This window comes from Natator depressus, chromosome 1 (assembly GCF_965152275.1).
Source record: "Natator depressus isolate rNatDep1 chromosome 1, rNatDep2.hap1, whole genome shotgun sequence".
Taxonomy (NCBI): domain Eukaryota; kingdom Metazoa; phylum Chordata; order Testudines; family Cheloniidae; genus Natator; species Natator depressus.
In genome coordinates this window covers 1726444-1743464 of record NC_134234.1, presented here as the reverse complement: position 1 = coordinate 1743464, position 17021 = coordinate 1726444, and the positions used below count along the sequence as shown (strand labels likewise).

The 17021-nt window shown below is 50.8% G+C and overlaps 1 protein-coding gene across 1 annotated transcript; it reads right to left on the bottom strand.

Moving 5' to 3' along the window:
- Nucleotides 1-3937: 3937 nt before the first annotated feature.
- LOC141995161 (olfactory receptor 52E4-like) lies at nt 3938-4936 on the bottom strand. The gene has a single exon (XM_074966115.1). It carries the CDS (start codon nt 4934-4936, stop codon nt 3938-3940), a length of 999 nt encoding a protein of 332 aa, XP_074822216.1.
- Between the last annotated feature and the right edge of the window lie 12085 nt (nt 4937-17021).

Below are 17021 nucleotides of genomic sequence, written 5' to 3'. Positions count from 1 at the left end.
TTCTGTATCCTATCCCTCCCCTCCAGCGTATCTACCACTCCTCCCAGTTTAGTATCATCTGCAAATTTGCTGAGAGTGCAATCCACACCATCCTCCAGATCATTTATGAAGATATTGAACAAAACCGGCCCCAGGACCGACCCCTGGGGCACTCCACTTGACACCGGCTGCCAACTAGACATGGAGCCATTGATCACTACCCGTTGAGCCCGACAATCTAGCCAGCTTTCTACCCACCTTATAGTGCATTCATCCAGCCCATACTTCCTTAACTTGCTGACAAGAATACTGTGGGAGACCGTGTCAAAAGGTTTGCTAAAGTCAAGAAACAATACATCCACTGCTTTCCCTTCATCCACAGAACCAGTAATCTCATCATAAAAGGCGATTAGATTAGTCAGGCATGACCTTCCCTTGGTGAATCCATGCTGACTGTTCCTGATCACTTTCCTCTCGTGTAAGTGCTTCAGGATTGATTCTTTGAGGTTTGCTGGGGTACTGCTGGGTTCTCCCCCAGCAGTACCCCAGCAAACCTGCAGCTGCTACACAGATGAGGAAGGGGAGAGGGCCAAGCCAGGAAAGTGCCACAAGATATTTTCTTCACCCAAATGTGGCTCCTCTGCTGTCTGTGTTTCCCCAAGTTCTCTTGTTCCAGAACTGATTGAGCTGGGCTTCCCTGAAGGAAATGTTTCTGGAACACACAGTGACTGTTTGGGGTCAGGGAGAGAGTTTGTGTCTCCCTTGGAAAGTACTCCCCGGAATGGTAAAGACAGGGAGTCCTTGTTCTAGTGGTTTCATCCCATCTCTCTCTCTCTCTCTCTCTCTCTCTCTTTTTCTCTTGGTTCATTTATGTCCAACTCTCTCTTTTGATTTGTAACTCAGCCCCACACAGATATGCATCCCTCTCTCTGTCACTTCTAAGTCCCTGGCCATTACCAACTAGAAGCCAGCAGCTGTGGTAGCCTAGAGTGTAGCCTATTTTCTTGCCTATATATCTTTTTTTATAAATTTCTTATTTTCTTAGGGGCTTAATCATTTGTTTTCCTAATAGTTTTACAGATTTAGATTAGAGTAGATGTCACCTGTAACACAAGGGACCTGTGGAGCACATCCTGTATGTTGAGCTAAAGCAGTGAGCACGTATGAAAAGATGTGGAGAAAAGTGCAGCCAGAACCTCCTGTGGAAGTTGTGGAGGAGTTGGAATAGGGGCTGCATCCTTGCTCATTCTACAGAGGCGTGTGCCAGGGTCTACCTCATGCCACAAACTGGCAGGCATCTGTAATGGGACTGAACTGTGTCATGTACGTGCCTGTGCTCATGGCTCCATGAAGGTGCCACCAACTGATATCCCTGGTTGGCCGTGGGACCAGAGTGGAGTACTTTCTGGCCCACCAGGGTTTCTCACCCTCTGAAGGTGGTACTAGGTCCCACCACTTGGTATCAGGGCATCTGAGGAAGTGAAGCATGTGGAGCATGAGAATGTGAACTTATTCCCTCAGTTGAATTTAGAAATGAACTGGCTGCAGGGTTTGCAGCTGGCTCGGGTTATGAAAGGGAGGGGGGCAGGGTGACTTATGGGACAGGAGCCCAATCAAGAATTCCAGAGGTCCTCGGGTGAGGGGCCAAGGGGGATCACCCTCTTGTAGGACCCGTTCAAGGAAAAGCTGGGCAGTAGGCAATAAGGTGGCCCCCACCTCCTGGAGTATGCACAGTGGGATCTGAAGGCTGAAGAGCCCCAGGTGAGCTCCGAGGTGAAAGAGGCCATCATGGCCACTGAGTGGTGGGCCGAGAACTGGGCCGGTTTAATGCTGGAGGAGTGGGCCTGGGCAAGGTGGAAACAAAATACATACATGCAGTCCAACCAGGAGTAGCTCAACCGATCGACCTCCACCTGGACATAGGTAAAAGCGGAATTGTCATCCGGGTGTTGGTCATGCCAGATGTCCACCAGGGAGTCATGATTTACCATCTCTCTGAGGATGCCTGCAGAGGCCTGGCTGCTCTCAAGCGCTGAGTAATTCAGGTCCACAAAGATGGTATTAAAATCCCAACCCAGGCCCAGGCACTACTGAGGATCCAAGGTGCCGAGGAAGGCAAACACCTGTTGATAGAAACACAGCCACTCCGAGCCTGCATCCAGGGGGTAAACATTGAACAGATTCAACGTCAGCCCCTCCACACAGGCCTGGAGGTGCAGCAGGCGACCAGGGACGACCTCAGCAACTCCCAGCATCTCAGGCTGTAGGTCAGGGGAGAACAACCCCAGCCACATGAGCTCTGAGGGGTCTAAAATATACCCGGTGCCCCCACTCCAGCCTCCAGCCAGTCTCGGTAGCTAGATCCTTGTGGGTTTCCTGCAGGCAAACCACAGAGTACCCTGTGTCACAAAGCAAGCAGAGCACCTGGCAACTCTGGAGACCCACCCTAAAGCCTCCGGACTTCAGTGTTGAAAAGGTGGTTGGCTACATTCTGAGGGCTGAGGAGGATCCCCGTAGGATCCCTAACCTGCCTTGCAACATTCACTGACCAACCTAAAAGGCTTGTCACAGAAGTTGTGGGCCCACAGATTGACTAACATATCTTGCCTCCCAGTTCCCCTCCACTCCTCCAAAACAGCCCTCGTGGCCCAGATGACGAGATGGATGTCTCCCCAATGCTGGAGAAAGAGCTTCACCTTACTTTGGATATCATCGGTGTCCACCAGAAAATGGTGATGCTCTTCCCACAGCACAGTGGGGGACAGGGTAGTGGACCCATGATGATCCTCTGCCAGGGCCCCTGTTCCGACCCTGTGGCCCACGGAGATGGGCAATGTGGGAGCAGACCACCAGTGCGGGGACTGTACCGCTGGCACCATACCACCCGTCTCTGTCTCCACAAAAGGTAAGGAAGGTGGAGGGAAGAGAGCAGCCCCTAAAGGGTCAGGGAGGGGAGAGAGAAAAAACGCCCTCTGAGGTTCAACCAAGGACACGGGAAATGAGACGACCCCTGGGCGGCAACAGTATGGAAGATGGGGGGACAAAAACGAGTAGGGCTTCTCTGCCTCCCATCCCTCCGCAGCTCCTGCCTCCACTCTGTGGGTGCGGCCAGGAGTCAGGGCGGCCTGAGCTGAGGGCTTCTGCCACTCCAGCCAGGGCAACCTGGGCTCTTCCCCTCCCCCATGGCTCCTACTGGGGCTGGAGGCTTGAACTCCTGCCAGATGAAGCTGAGACACCCCGGGCTCGGGGCTTCTGCCCCCTTCTGCCGAGCTGCTTCACACGATTCACATGGGGATTCCCATGTTCTCTTCATTCCCTCTGAAGCACCTGGCACTGGCACTGTCGGAAGACAGGCTACTGGGCTACATGGACCATTGGCTACATGGACCATTGGCATTCTGGTCTTCTCATTCAGACCCCAGATGTATCTGCCTCCTGCTGTGACACACTATACCCCATTCCCCTTCCAGAGCTGAGATAGATCCCAGGAGTCCTGACGGGGTCTCTCTCTCCACAGAGTTAGTAACAAAGTAAGAATAGACATTAACATTTGAACACTAACCACTGTAACTTAATTAACTTGCCATAAGATGTGAGAACATATTGATTTTAGAGATGAGTGGGTCACAGCTGACAAGGGGAGGGGAAGACAAGAGCAAGTGACAGGGGCAGGGCATTTGAGAGAAAGACACACAGCAGGGGCGAGGCTTGACAGAAGAGATGTGTCAAGATTGCAATTACAGGGACCCAGCTATCAGCAATTAGAAAGGTGGCAAGCCAGGATATTGTACACAGACAGATTCCCCAGTTTGTCACATTGACAGAGCCCAGTAAGGACAGGAAAGGATTTAATGTCTCTGTCTGTCCAGTAAGTGATTCAGGAAAGGCGCCCAGGGCCATGCATCAGACAGCTCTGCATGGACCTGGGTGTGAGGGCCAGACCATAAGAAGTAAATATTTAGGTCTCTTTGTGAGTAAAGAGCTGGAGCAGCCTGCCCCGGATCTGTTTGGTCCTCAACCCATAAATAATGGGGTGTAGCACGGGGAGCACCAGCTGGTACACACTGGCAATGAGAACAAGGAAATGCAGTGGCACATTGTGGCCAAACCGGCACAAGAGAGAGGAGAAGAAATCTGGGATGTACAAAGCTGAGATGGCACAAATATGAGAGATGCAGGTTCCAAAAGTTTTGAGCCGGGCATCCTTTGTGGGGAGGCGGAAGATAGCCCGGAGAATCAGAGTATAGGACACAGCTATAAAAAACACATCCATTCCGATCTCTGACAAAAGATCGAACAGCCCATAGTAACTACTGATGCTGATGTCAGCGCAGGCCAGCTTCACCACAGCTATATGCCCACAAAAGAAGTGGGGGGTGATGTTGGTTCTGCAATATGGCCACTGCCTCGCCAGGAAGGGGTAGGGTAATGCAAGTATGCCACTGCGCAGCACCACGGCCAGGATTATCTTGGCCACCACAGAGTTTGTCAGGATGGTGGAATGTCTCAGGGGGTGGCAGATGGCCACATAGCGATCAAAAGCCATGGCCACAAGGATTCCAGACTCCATCCCTGAGAAGGAGTGAACGAAGTACATCTGGGTGAGGCAGGTGCTGAAACTGATCTCCCTGGAACTGAACCAGAAGATGCTCAGCATTTTGGGCAGGGTGGATGTGGACATGACCAGGTCAGTGACAGCCAGCATGCAGAGGAAATAGTACATGGGCCCATGGAGGCTCGGCTCCCTCTTCACGATGAACAGGATGGTGAAGTTCCCCAAGACAGCTATGGAGTACATAGCACAGAAGGGAATGGAGATCCATATATGGGCTGCCTCTAGGCCAGGAATGCCCAGCAGGATGAAGGTGGAGGGGTTGGTGAAGTTGGTTGTGTTCAAATCTGACATGGAGTAGGGGAGAAAGTGTCCAACTCTGAGGCATAAGGGTGTCTCCTGCATTTACCTTATGCTCCCTGATTTTCTGTGTGTTCCCAGGATCTCAGGTGATGGCCGTAGTGTAAATGCCTGAATGGAGAGACAATGTTAATATGAAACACTGCATGCACTACTGGAAGCTGTTCTCATTGGAGAAGCACATTGATCACTCACACACTGAAAAATTACATTTTCATTATTCAGAGAAAATAACTATGAACAATAACCCTACTAACTCCAATTCCTGCACCAGCAGGAAACACAAGTGTGGATCCTGGTTATCCATCATTATCTCAGGCAATGAGAGCCGGTATAGGGAGTCCATACCTTAGGGGGTTCCCCATTCATCCAGTTGCTCGAAATCTCAGAGGGGGAAAAAACCAAACTTTTGGGAAGACATGTGCTGAGAGATTCTTTGATAAAAGTTTATTAGGAAGTGGAAAACTCATGATTCCACAGTCAACAAAGTGAACAAGTTTGGGTAAAAACTCAGTTCAGTGGTAAAGTGAAGGCAGCAATTGAAGAGGTGGGAAATAATATGTAACATAGAGGAAAAAGGGAAAATAGAGAGCCAAAAATAGAAACTGGAAGTTAAGAAAATTGATAAGTGAAGTTAAGACATCAGGGAAAACTCCATGTTTGGAAGGGTTCTGGATCACAAAAAAAGAGGTTATTAAGTATATTAACAACAAGAGAAATCCTAGAAAAGTTTTATGTCACTTCCTGTGTTAAATGTAAAGTATTAAAAAAGAAAGGGAAAGGGTTTTTTTTCCATAAAATAATTGACAAGGTTACGAAAGAATGGAAAAGCTGGTATGGGATTAGTTCAAAAAAAGTCTAGAAATGTAAGTAATGGCAGTCACCAACAGGGTTTATGCAAAACAGATCTTGTCAAATAAACCTGATTTCATTCTTTTATGAGAGTACACATTGGTTGATCGGGGTACACATTTGGTGGATTAAGGGAACAACACAGATGCAACGTACCTTGATTTCTCAGAGGTATTTGATTTAGTAGGGGAAAATGTTGAGTTGGTGAGTTGGAGGAGGGGAAGGATTTTACCTCTGTGCATGGGAGTGGTTTAACAAACTGCATCCAGTTCTGTAGTCCAAATCTGAAAAAAAGATGTTGAAAACCTGCAGAGGGTGCAGAAAAGAGCCACAAAAATGATTGGAGGATGGAGAAAAAGCCGGATCGTTAGACTTGAAGGTGTATATCTCTCTAACTTATCAATAAAATGCCCAAGTGGAGACTTTCATGGGGAGAAAACTCTGGGTAATAATGGGCTCTGTAATCTACCAGAGAAAGGCTGAGCAAAACCGAAGGGCTGGAAGCTGATGCCAGGCAAATTCCAGCTTGAAATTAGGGCCAAATAGTTAGCACTAATGGTGATTAAAGACTGGGACACACTGAGAAGAAAAGTCTTAATTTCTCCAATTCGCCATCTTGGCAGACCAAAACTGGATGTTTTTCTGGAAGATCTGCTTGAAGGGTTGTTTACATTTTAAACGCTACAGCCGTGCTTCCCTAGCTCTTTAATATAAATACTACTTACACAGAGGGAAGGGGTTCTCCCCTCAGCATAGGTAATACCCGGGAGGTGGTAGCTAGGTCGATGGAAGAATTAATCTCATGCTGTCTACGCCAGGGCACAGATGATCCAACAAGTTCTGGGAATGTATTGGAGACAAATTTTTGTTCCATAAGCGGGAGAAAGCTACTAGGAGAGAGGCTGTTCTCGACTTGATGTTGACATAGAAGGAGGAACTGGTTGCAAATGGAAAGTGGAAGGCAGCTTGGGGGAAAGTGATCATGAAATGATAGAGTTCATGATTCTAAAGAATGGTAGGAGGGAAAACAGCAAAATAAAGACAATGGATTTCAAGAAGGCAGACTTTAGCAAACTCAGGGAGTTGTTACGTAAGATCTCATGAGAAGGAAGTCTAAGGGGAAAAACAATAGAAGACATCTGGCAGTTTTTCAGAGAGACATTATTAAGGGCACAAGAGCAAACTATCCCACTGCATAGGAAAGATAGGATGTATGGCAAGAGACCACAGTGGATTAACCAGGAGATCTTCAATGATCTAAAAAACAAAAAAGGATCCTAAAAAAGTGGAAACAAGGTCAAATTACAAAGGAGAAATATAAACAAATCAATAACACCTACATGTAGGAGCGAAATTAGAAAGGCCAACGCACAAAAGGCGACCAAACTAGCTGGATACATAAAGGAAACAAGAAACCATAACTAGAAAACATTCTACAAATACATTGGAAGCAATCGGAAGACCAAGGACAGTGTAGTTCCATTACTAAATGAAGAGGGAAAAGCAATAACAAAAAATGTGGAAATGGCAGAGGTGCTTAATGACTTCTTTGATTTGGTTTCCCCTAAGACAGTTGTTGGTGTTTGGACACCTAACATAGAGAATGCCAGTGAAAATGGGGTAGGTTCAAATGCTAAAAAAGGGAAAGAACAAGTGCAAAGTTACGTGGACAAGTCAGATGTCTTCAAGTCACCAGAGCCTGACGAAATGCATCCTAGAATACTCAAGGAACTGACTGAGGAGATATCTGAGCCATTAGCTATTATCTTTGAAAAGTCATGGAAGACAGGGGAGATTCTGGAAGACTGGAGAAGAGCACATATAGTGCCTATCTATAAAATGGGAACTAAGGGCACCTCAGGCAATTACAGACCAGTCAGCTTAACTTCTGTACCAGGTAAGATAATGGAGCAAATAATTAAGGAATCAATTTGAAAACATCTAGAAGATAATACGATGATAAGTGATAGCATGGATTTGTCAAGAACAAATCATGTCCAACCAATCTGAGAGCTTTCTTTGACAGGGTAACAAGCCTTGTGGATGGGGGGAAGTAGTAGACGTGGTAAATCTCAATTTTAGTAATGCTTTTGATACAGTATTGCATGACCTTCCCATTAAGAAACTAGGGAAATACAACCTAGATGGAGCTAAAATAATAAGGTGGGTGCATAACTGGTTGGAAAACTGCTCCCAGAGAGTAATTATCAATGGTTCACCATCAGGCTGGAAGGACATAACAAGTGGGGAGATCAGTTCTGGGTTCAGTTCCTTTCAGTGTCTTCATCAACAATTTATTTCATGGCATAGAGAGTACACTTATTAAATTAGCAGATGATGCCAAGTTGGGAGGGGTTGAAAAAGTCCTTTGGAGAATCGGATAAACATTCAGAATGATCTGGAACAGCTGGAGAAAAGGATGATTAGGAGGTTTGAAAACATGACCTCTGAGGGAAGACTGAAAAAATTGGGTTTTTCAAATTTTCGGTGTTTGGACTGAGATTTCCCAAGCTGGGTGTCTGCTTCGAGCAGTATTGTTTTTTGAAAGTTTCAGGCAGAACAGTTCAGCCGACTTCTGGAATGTAGCGAGGAGAAAGTACGTGTTACCCATGTTAAAAATTCTCATTATTGTTCGAGTTAAGAGCCCTAACACTTCCAAGCTTTCCAGCAGATCAAAGTCAGGTAAGAGCCCCTGTCCCTCTGCCCCATTAACAGACAGAGTCCTGAAATACAAGAGGACGGGGTGACAGTGTCTGTGCATTAACACACAGTTGGCTCCTGAGGTCTGTTCTCGGTTCTTTCTCCAAGGGGAGTTTTGCCTCACTGGGGCCTGAGCACAGCACGGGTCGTGGTCTCAGAATTTGGCCTTGTAATGCACAGTTAATAACATCTTTCGCCCTGAAGGATTCACTGTGCCACTGAAATTCACCACCTCGGGGCTGTAGTCCGTCAGGCGGGATGAGCAGGGGTGCACAGTAAAGAGTGACATTTTGGCCAGTGATTCTTTAGCAAACTCATCACTGATGGCAAGGGTCCTGGGAGGTTTCAAGGACCACAGACTTACCCTCTATCCCACCACACCCACGTTACTCAGGGTTTGACAATCAGCCTCTCAGCAAGAGATGATACCTGTGAATTCTGAGACGGAAGTGTCCTCCCAAGGAATCCCCCTCAGGTAGCCGTGACCCACGCCTCTCTCACCCCAGCATCTCCAGCAACATCACATGCCGAGAGCCAACACACAGCATGCACAGTTTATAATGTAGCTCTGTGTAATCCCAGTGGGATTCGCTCAGCCTCCAGAGGAGAAGGGAGGACCTGAATGTAAATAGGCTGTAGACAAGTATGTCTCCACTTTGGTGCTAATTATCCAGCTTCAGGAGTAAACAGTAATTAAGGAACCTTCCCAAAGGGAGATGAGAACTCGTGGGCTCTGTACTGAGTCAGAGAGGAATTGGCTGCTTTGTATGTTTGTGTGTATATATTTCAAAATTATAGGTGATGAGGTGATGAGTAAAAAAAATAGGGATAATGCCTAACTCTCCAGAGGATCTGATATCCTGTAAATTGTCAGGATAGATGGGTCGATGGTAGACAGTGGACCCACAGATCTGCGGAAAGTTGAGTAAGAGGAGAGACAAGCACTTACAGAAAACACATGGGGCTGTTGCTAAGGCATCAGAGATCAGTACTTCTCATCAGTAACTATCATCATGCTGTGTTGCACCTTTCATTGAGGGATCTTCAAAACACCTAGCAAGGGAAAGTCACACTGAACCATCCCCATTTCCCTGATCGGTAAACTGAGGCACAGGGAGACATAGAATCATAGAATCATAGAATATCAGGGTTGGAAGGGACCCCAGAAGGTCATCTAGTCCAACCCCCTGCTCGAAGCAGGACCAATTCCCAGTTAAATCATCCCAGCCAGGGCTTTGTCAAGCCTGACCTTAAAAACCTCTAAGGAAGGAGATTCTACCACCTCCCTAGGTAACGCATTCCAGTGTTTCACCACCCTCTTAGTGAAAAAGTTTTTCCTAATATCCAATCTAAACCTCCCCCATTGCAACTTGAGACCATTACTCCTCGTTCTGTCATCTGCTACCATTGAGAACAGTCTAGAGCCATCCTCTTTGGAACCCCCTTTCAGGTAGTTGAAAGCAGCTATCAAATCCCCCCTCATTCTTCTCTTCTGCAGACTAAACAATCCCAGCTCCCTCAGCCTCTCCTCATAAGTCATGTGCTCTAGACCCCTAATCATTTTTGTTGCCCTTCGCTGGACTCTCTCCAATTTATCCACATCCTTCTTTTAGTGTGGGGCCCAAAACTGGACACAGTACTCCAGATGAGGCCTCACCAGTGTCGAATAGAGGGGAACGATCACATCCCTCGATCTGCTGGCTATGCCCCTACTTATACATCCCAAAATGCCATTGGCCTTCTTGGCAACAAGGGCACACTGTTGACTCATATCCAGCTTCTCGTCCACTGTCACCCCTAGGTCCTTTTCCGCAGAACTGCTGCCTAGCCATTCGGTCCCTAGTCTGGCAGCGGGGACAGCAGAGCAGCTCACAGCAGGAGTTTGCCTGGGAGTTCGCCTGGAGTGAGCCCAGGGAGGCTTACATCTTGCAAACGTCTCTGAGGACGCTCATAGTAGGTAGGTGATATGGAAGGGGGGGGTTCAGCTGTGCCATGTTTGTCTTTCTTCCACAGGACAGAAGCGGCTTTGTCTGTACAAAGTGCAAGCTGGTCTCCATATTGGAAGAGAAGATTGAAGGTCTGGAACAACAGATAACGACCCTGCGTTGCATACGAGAAACTGAGGATTTTCTGGACAAAACACAGGATAGGCTTCTAGGGGCACAAAGCTCTAAAGATATAGAGCAGGTGGCACAGAGGAGCCAAGAGGCCAGTGAGGAAGCTTGGCAACATGTGACCTCCAGAAGAGGTAAGCGGAATGTCCGGGTTCCAGTAACACAGACACAGGTAACCAACCGCTTTCATGTTCTCTCCACAGGTACCATTGCGGAGAGTGGACCAGATGATATGTCTGGGGGGAGAAAGCAGAAGGAGACTCCGCTGGTTGGAAGGCATGAGATGCGATGTCCTGAGGTTGGGGGTTCCACGACCACCACTCCCAAGAGGAGAAGGCGGGTGGTGGTGGTCGGGGACTCTCTCCTCCGGGGGACTGAGTCATCTATCTGCCGCCCTGACCGGGAAAACCGAGAAGTCTGCTGCTTGCCAGGGGCTAAGATTCGCGATGTGATGGAGAGACTGCCGAGACTCATCAAGCCCTCGGATCGCTACCCCTTCCTGCTTCTCCACGTGGGCACCAATGATACTGCCAAGAATGACCTTGAGCGGATCACTGCGGACTACGTGGCTCTGGGAAGAAGGATAAAGGAGTTGGAGGCGCAAGTGGTCTTCTCGTCCATCCTCCCCGTGGAAGGAAAAGGCCTGGGTAGGGACCGTCGAATCGTGGAAGTCAACGAATTGCTACGCAGGTGGTGTCGGAGAGAAGGCTTTGGATTCTTTGACCATGGGATGGTGTTCCATGAAGGAGGAGTGCTGGGCAGAGACGGGCTCCATCTTACGAAGAGAGGGAAGAGCATCTTTGCCAGCAGGCTGGCTAACCTAGTGAGGAGGGCTTTAAACTAGGTTCACCGGGGGAAGGAGACCAAAGCCCTGAGGTAAGTGGGAAAGCGGGATACCGGGAGGAAGCACAGGCAGGAATGTCTGTGAGGGGAGGGCTCCTGCCTCATACTGGGAATGAGGGGCGATCAACAGGTTATCTCAAGTGCTTATATACAAATGCACAAAGCCTTGGAAACAAGCAGGGAGAACTGGAGGTCCTGGTGATGTCAAGGAACTATGACGTGATTGGAATAACAGAGACTTGGTGGGATAACTCACATGACTGGAGTACAGTCATGGATGGTTATAAACTATTCAGGAAGGACAGGCAGGGCAGAAAAGGTGGGGGAGTAGCACTGTATGTAAGGGAGCAGTATGACTGCTCAGAGCTCCGGTACGAAACTGTGGAAAAACCTGAGTGTCTCTGGATTAAGTTTAGAAGTGTGTGCAACAAGAGTGATGTAGTGGTGGGAGTCTGCTATAGACCACCGGACCAGGGGAATGAGGTGGATGAGGCTTTCTTCCGGCAACTCACGGAAGCTACTAGATCGCATGCCCTGATTCTCATGGGTGACTTTAATTTTCCTGATATCTGCTGAGAGAGCAATACAGCGGTGCATAGACAATCCAGGAAGTTTTTGGAAAGCGTAGGGGACAATTTTCTGGCGCAAGTGCTAGGGGAGCCAACTAGGGGGGGCGCTTTTCTTGACCTGCTGCTCACAAACCGGGTAGAATTAGTGGGGGAAGCAAAAGTGGATGGGAATCTGGGAGGCAGTGACCATGAGTTGGTTGAGTTCAGGATCCTGACGCAGGGAAGAAAGGTAAGCAGCAGGATACGGACCCTGGACTTCAGGAAAGCAGACTTCGACTCCCTCAGGGAACGGATGGGTAGGATCCCCTGGGGGACTATCATGAAGGGGAAGGGAGTCCAGGAGAGCTGGCTGTATTTCAAGGAATCCCTGTTGAGGTTACAGGGACAAACCATCCCGATGAGTCGAAAGAATAGTAAACATGGCAAGCGACCAGCTTGGCTTAATGGTGAAATCCTAGCGGATCTTAAACATAAAAAAGAAGCTTACAAGAAGTGGAAGGTTGGACATATGACCAGGGAAGAGTATAAAAATATTGCTCGGGCATGTAGGAAAGATATCAGGAGGGCCAAATCGCACCTGGAGCTGCAGCTAGCAAGAGATGTCAAGAGTAACAAGAAGGGTTTCTTCAGGTATGTTGGCAACAAGAAGAAAGCCAAGGAAAGTGTGGGCCCCTTACTGAATGAGGGAGGCAACCTAGTGACAGAGGATGTGGAAAAAGCTAATGTACTCAATGCTTTTTTTGCCTCTGTTTTCACTAACAAGGTCAGCTCCCAGACTGCTGCGCTGGGCATCACAGAATGGGGAAGAGATGGCCAGCCCTCTGTGGAGATAGAGGTGGTTAGGGACTATTTAGAAAAGCTGGACGTGCACAAGTCCATGCGGCCGGACGAGTTACATCCGAGAGTGCTGAAGGAATTGGCGGCTGTGATTGCCGAGCCCTTGGCCATTATCTTTGAAAACTCGTGGCGAACGGGGGAAGTCCCGGATGACTGGAAAAAGGCTAATGTAGTGCCAATCTTTAAAAAAGGGAAGAAGGAGGATCCTGGGAACTACAGGCCGGTCAGCCTCACCTCAGTCCCTGGAAAAATCATGGAGCAGGTCCTCAAAGAATCAATCCTGAAGCACTTACATGAGAGGAAAGTGATCAGGAACAGTCAGCATGGATTCACCAAGGGAAGGTCATGCCTGACTAATCTAATCGCCTTTTATGATGAGATTACTGGTTCTGTGGATGAAGGGAAAGCAGTGGATGTATTGTTTCTTGACTTTAGCAAACCTTTTGACACGGTCTCCCACAGTATTCTTGTCAGCAAGTTAAAGAAGTATGGGCTGGATGAATGCACTATAAGGTGGGTAGAAAGCTGGCTAGATTGTCGGGCTCAACGGGTAGTGATCAATGGCTCCATGTCTAGTTGGCAGCCGGTGACAAGTGGAGTGCCCCAGGGGTCGGTCCTGGGGCCGGTTTTGTTCAATATCTTCATAAATGATCTGGAGGATGGTGTGGATTGCACTCTCAGCAAATTTGCAGATGATACTAAACTGGGAGGAGTGGTAGATACGCTGGAGGGGAGGGATAGGATACAGAAGGACCTAGACAAATTGGAGGATTGGGCCAAAAGAAATCTGATGAGGTTCAATAAGGATAAGTGCAGGGTCCTGCACTTAGGATGGAAGAATCCAATGCACCGCTACAGACTAGGGACCGAATGGCTAGGCAGCAGTTCTGCGGAAAAGGACCTAGGGGTGACAGTGGACGAGAAGCTGGATATGAGTCAACAGTGTGCCCTTGTTGCCAAGAAGGCCAATGGCATTTTGGGATGTATAAGTAGGGGCATAGCCAGCAGATCGAGGGATGTGATCGTTCCCCTCTATTCGACACTGGTGAGGCCTCATCTGGAGTACTGTGTCCAGTTTTGGGCCCCACACTACAAGAAGGATGTGGATAAATTGGAGAGAGTCCAGCGAAGGGCAACAAAAATGATTAGGGGTCTAGAGCACATGACTTATGAGGAGAGGCTGAGGGAGCTGGGATTGTTTAGTCTGCAGAAGAGAAGAATGAGGGGGGATTTGATAGCTGCTTTCAACTACCTGAAAGGGGGTTCCAAAGAGGATGGCTCTAGACTGTTCTCAATGGTAGCAGATGACAGAACGAGGAGTAATGGTCTCAAGTTGCAATGGGGGAGGTTTAGATTGGATATTAGGAAAAACTTTTTCACTAAGAGGGTGGTGAAACACTGGAATGCGTTACCTAGGGAGGTGGTAGAATCTCCTTCCTTAGAGGTTTTTAAGGTCAGGCTTGACAAAGCCCTGGCTGGGATGATTTAACTGGGAATTGGTCCTGCTTCGAGCAGGGGGTTGGACTAGATGACCTTCTGGGGTCCCTTCCAACCCTGATATTCTATGATTCTATGATTCTATGATGGGGACTAGGCGTGCTGAAGATTCAGAGAGAGACGGTTTCAGGGGGCGGTTAACCCCTAGGATTGTGTGACCAGAGAAAAGGACTTTTGCAGTAACAGGGTCCCCCGGGGGACTGCAGCGAGCGGTCCCAGGGGCGGAGGAGTCTGCAGCTCGACCCTGGCAAAGAGGTGGTGACCTTGAGAAGCGCTGGCACACTAGGGGTTCTCCCTGGAAACCGTGGGGAGCTGAGAGCACACAGGCCTGTGAGTCCACAACAACGTGGCAAGAGCGGAGTGATGGCCTATCACCGTCTCCTAAAGAAGGACATTGTAACCCTGTGCAGAAAGAGAGGGTTGCGCATTGGAAAGTTCACCAAAGCACAGTTCATTGTGCAGCTGGAGGAGGATGACCGCTCTAAGGAACAGATTCCTGACCCCAAATGGGGCTATAGGAGGATCTGGGAGCACCTGGAGTGGGAGCCAGGCATCGCCAAGACTCCTGTCCCCGACCAGACGAGGGTCTTCACGATCGGGTTCCCCATCGGGGGATCGGAGACGGACGGGATTGGAGCTGAGTCCAAGAGAGCAAGAGGACTGTGAGAGACAGCGAGAGCCCGAGAAAGAGCTGCAGAAGCAGCAGCAGCATGAACTGGCGGTGGGGGAGCGGAGAGGACTAGGGGACCCTGGGCTGCTTCTCTGACCCTCCGGCCGCAGTGACCCTGTGCCCAGCCCTGACCTGCTCCCGGGGCTGCTTCTCTGACCCTCGGGCCGCTATGACCCTGCTCCCAGCCCTGACCTGCTCCCTGGGCTGATTCTCTGACCCTCCGGCCGCAGTGACCCTGCTCCCAGCCCTGACCTGCTCCCGGGGCTGCTTCTCTGACCCTCCGGCCGCAGTGACCCTGCTCCCAGCCCTGACCTGCTCCCTGGGCTGCTTCTCTGGCCCTCCGGCCGCAGTGACCCTGCTCCCAGCCCTGACCTCCTCTCTGGGATGTTTCTCTGACGCTCTGGCCGCAGTGACCCTGCTCCCAGCCCTGACCCGCTCCCGGGGCTGCTTCTCTGACCCTCCGGCTGCTGTGACCCTGCTCCCAGCCCTGACCTGCTCCCTGGGCTGCTTCTCTGGCCCTCCGGCCGCTGTGACCCTGCTCCCAGCCCTGACCTGCTCCCAGGGCTGCTTCTCTGACCCTCCGGCAGCATTGACTCTGCTCCCAGCCCTGACCTGCTCCCTGGGCTGCTTCTCAGGCTCCGGCTGCTGTGATCCTGCTCCCAGCCCTGACCTGCTCCCTGGGCTGCCTCTCTGACCCTCCGGCCGCTGTGACCCTGCTCCCAGCCCTGACCTGCTCCCTGGGCTGCTTCTCTGACCCTCCGGCCGCTATGACCCTGTGCCCAGCCCTGACCTCCTCTCTGGGCTGCTCCTCTGACCCTCTGGCCGCAGTGACCCTGCTCCCAGCCCTGACCTGCTCCCTGGGCTGCTTCTCTGACCCTCCGGCGGCTATGACCCTGCTCCCAGCCCTGACCTGCTCCCTGGGCTGCTTCTCTGGCCGTCCGGCCGCAGTGACCCTGCTCCCAGCCCTGACCTGCTCCCTGGGCTGCTTCTCAGGCTCCGGCTGCTGTGATCCTGCTCCCAGCCCTGACCTGCTCCCTGGGCTGCTTCTCAGACCCTCCGGCCGCAGTCACCCTGCTCCCAGCCCTGACCTGCTCCCTGGGCTGCTTCTCTGACCCTCCGGCCGCACTGACCCTGCTCCCAGCCCTGACCTGCTGTCACGGAGTGTGGGGGAGTCCGGGCCCTGCACCCCTCTTCCTGGGATTCACTGAGACTCTCAGCCAGCCAGTAAAACAGAAGGTTTATTGGACAACAGGAACACAGTCCAAAACAGAGCTTGTGGGGACACCCAGGACCCCTCAGTGAAGTCCTTCTGGGGGAGCAGGGAGCTTAGACCCCAGCCCTGGGGTTCCCTGTGTTCCTCCACCCAGCCCCAAACTGAAACTAAACCCACCGAGCAGGTTCCCTGCTGCAGCCTCCCTCCACATTCCTGGGCAGAGGTGTTACCTCCCCCTCCCCCTCCTGGCTCAGGTGACAGGCTCTCAGGTCTCCCGTCCCCAGGGCACATTCCCAGGTCAACACTCCCCCCTCCCTGCTGCATCACATCATCACACCTGCTCCCTGGGCTGCTTCTCAGGCTCCGGCTGCTGTGATCCTGCTCCCAGCCCTGACCTGCTCCCAGGGCTGCTTCTCTGACCCTCCGGCCGCAGTGACCCTGCTGCCAGCCCTGACCTGCTCCCTGGGCTGCCTCTCTGACCCTCCGGCCGCAGTGACCCTGCTCCCAGCCCTGACCTGCTCCCGGGGCTGCTTCTCTGGCCCTCCGGCCGCGGTGACCCTGCTCCCAGCCCTGACCTGCTCCCTGGGCAGCTTCTCTGACCCTCCGGCTGCAGTGACCCTGCTCCCAGCCCTGACCTGCTCCCTGGGCTGCTTCTCTGACCCTCTGGCTGCAGTGACCCTGCTCCCAGCCCTGACCTGCTCCCTGGGCTGCTTCTCTGACCCTCTGGCCGCAGTGACCCTGCTCCCAGCCCTGACCTGCTCCCTGGGCTGCTTCTCTGACCCTCCGGCCGCAGTGACCCTGCTCCCAGCCCTGACCTGCTCCGTGGGCTGCTTCT

Excerpts from the sequence above, each read along its gene's own strand:
- LOC141995161 (XM_074966115.1), bottom strand. The coding sequence starts at position 4,936 with ATGCAGGAGACACCCTTATGCCTCAGAGTTGGACACTTTCTCCCCTAC.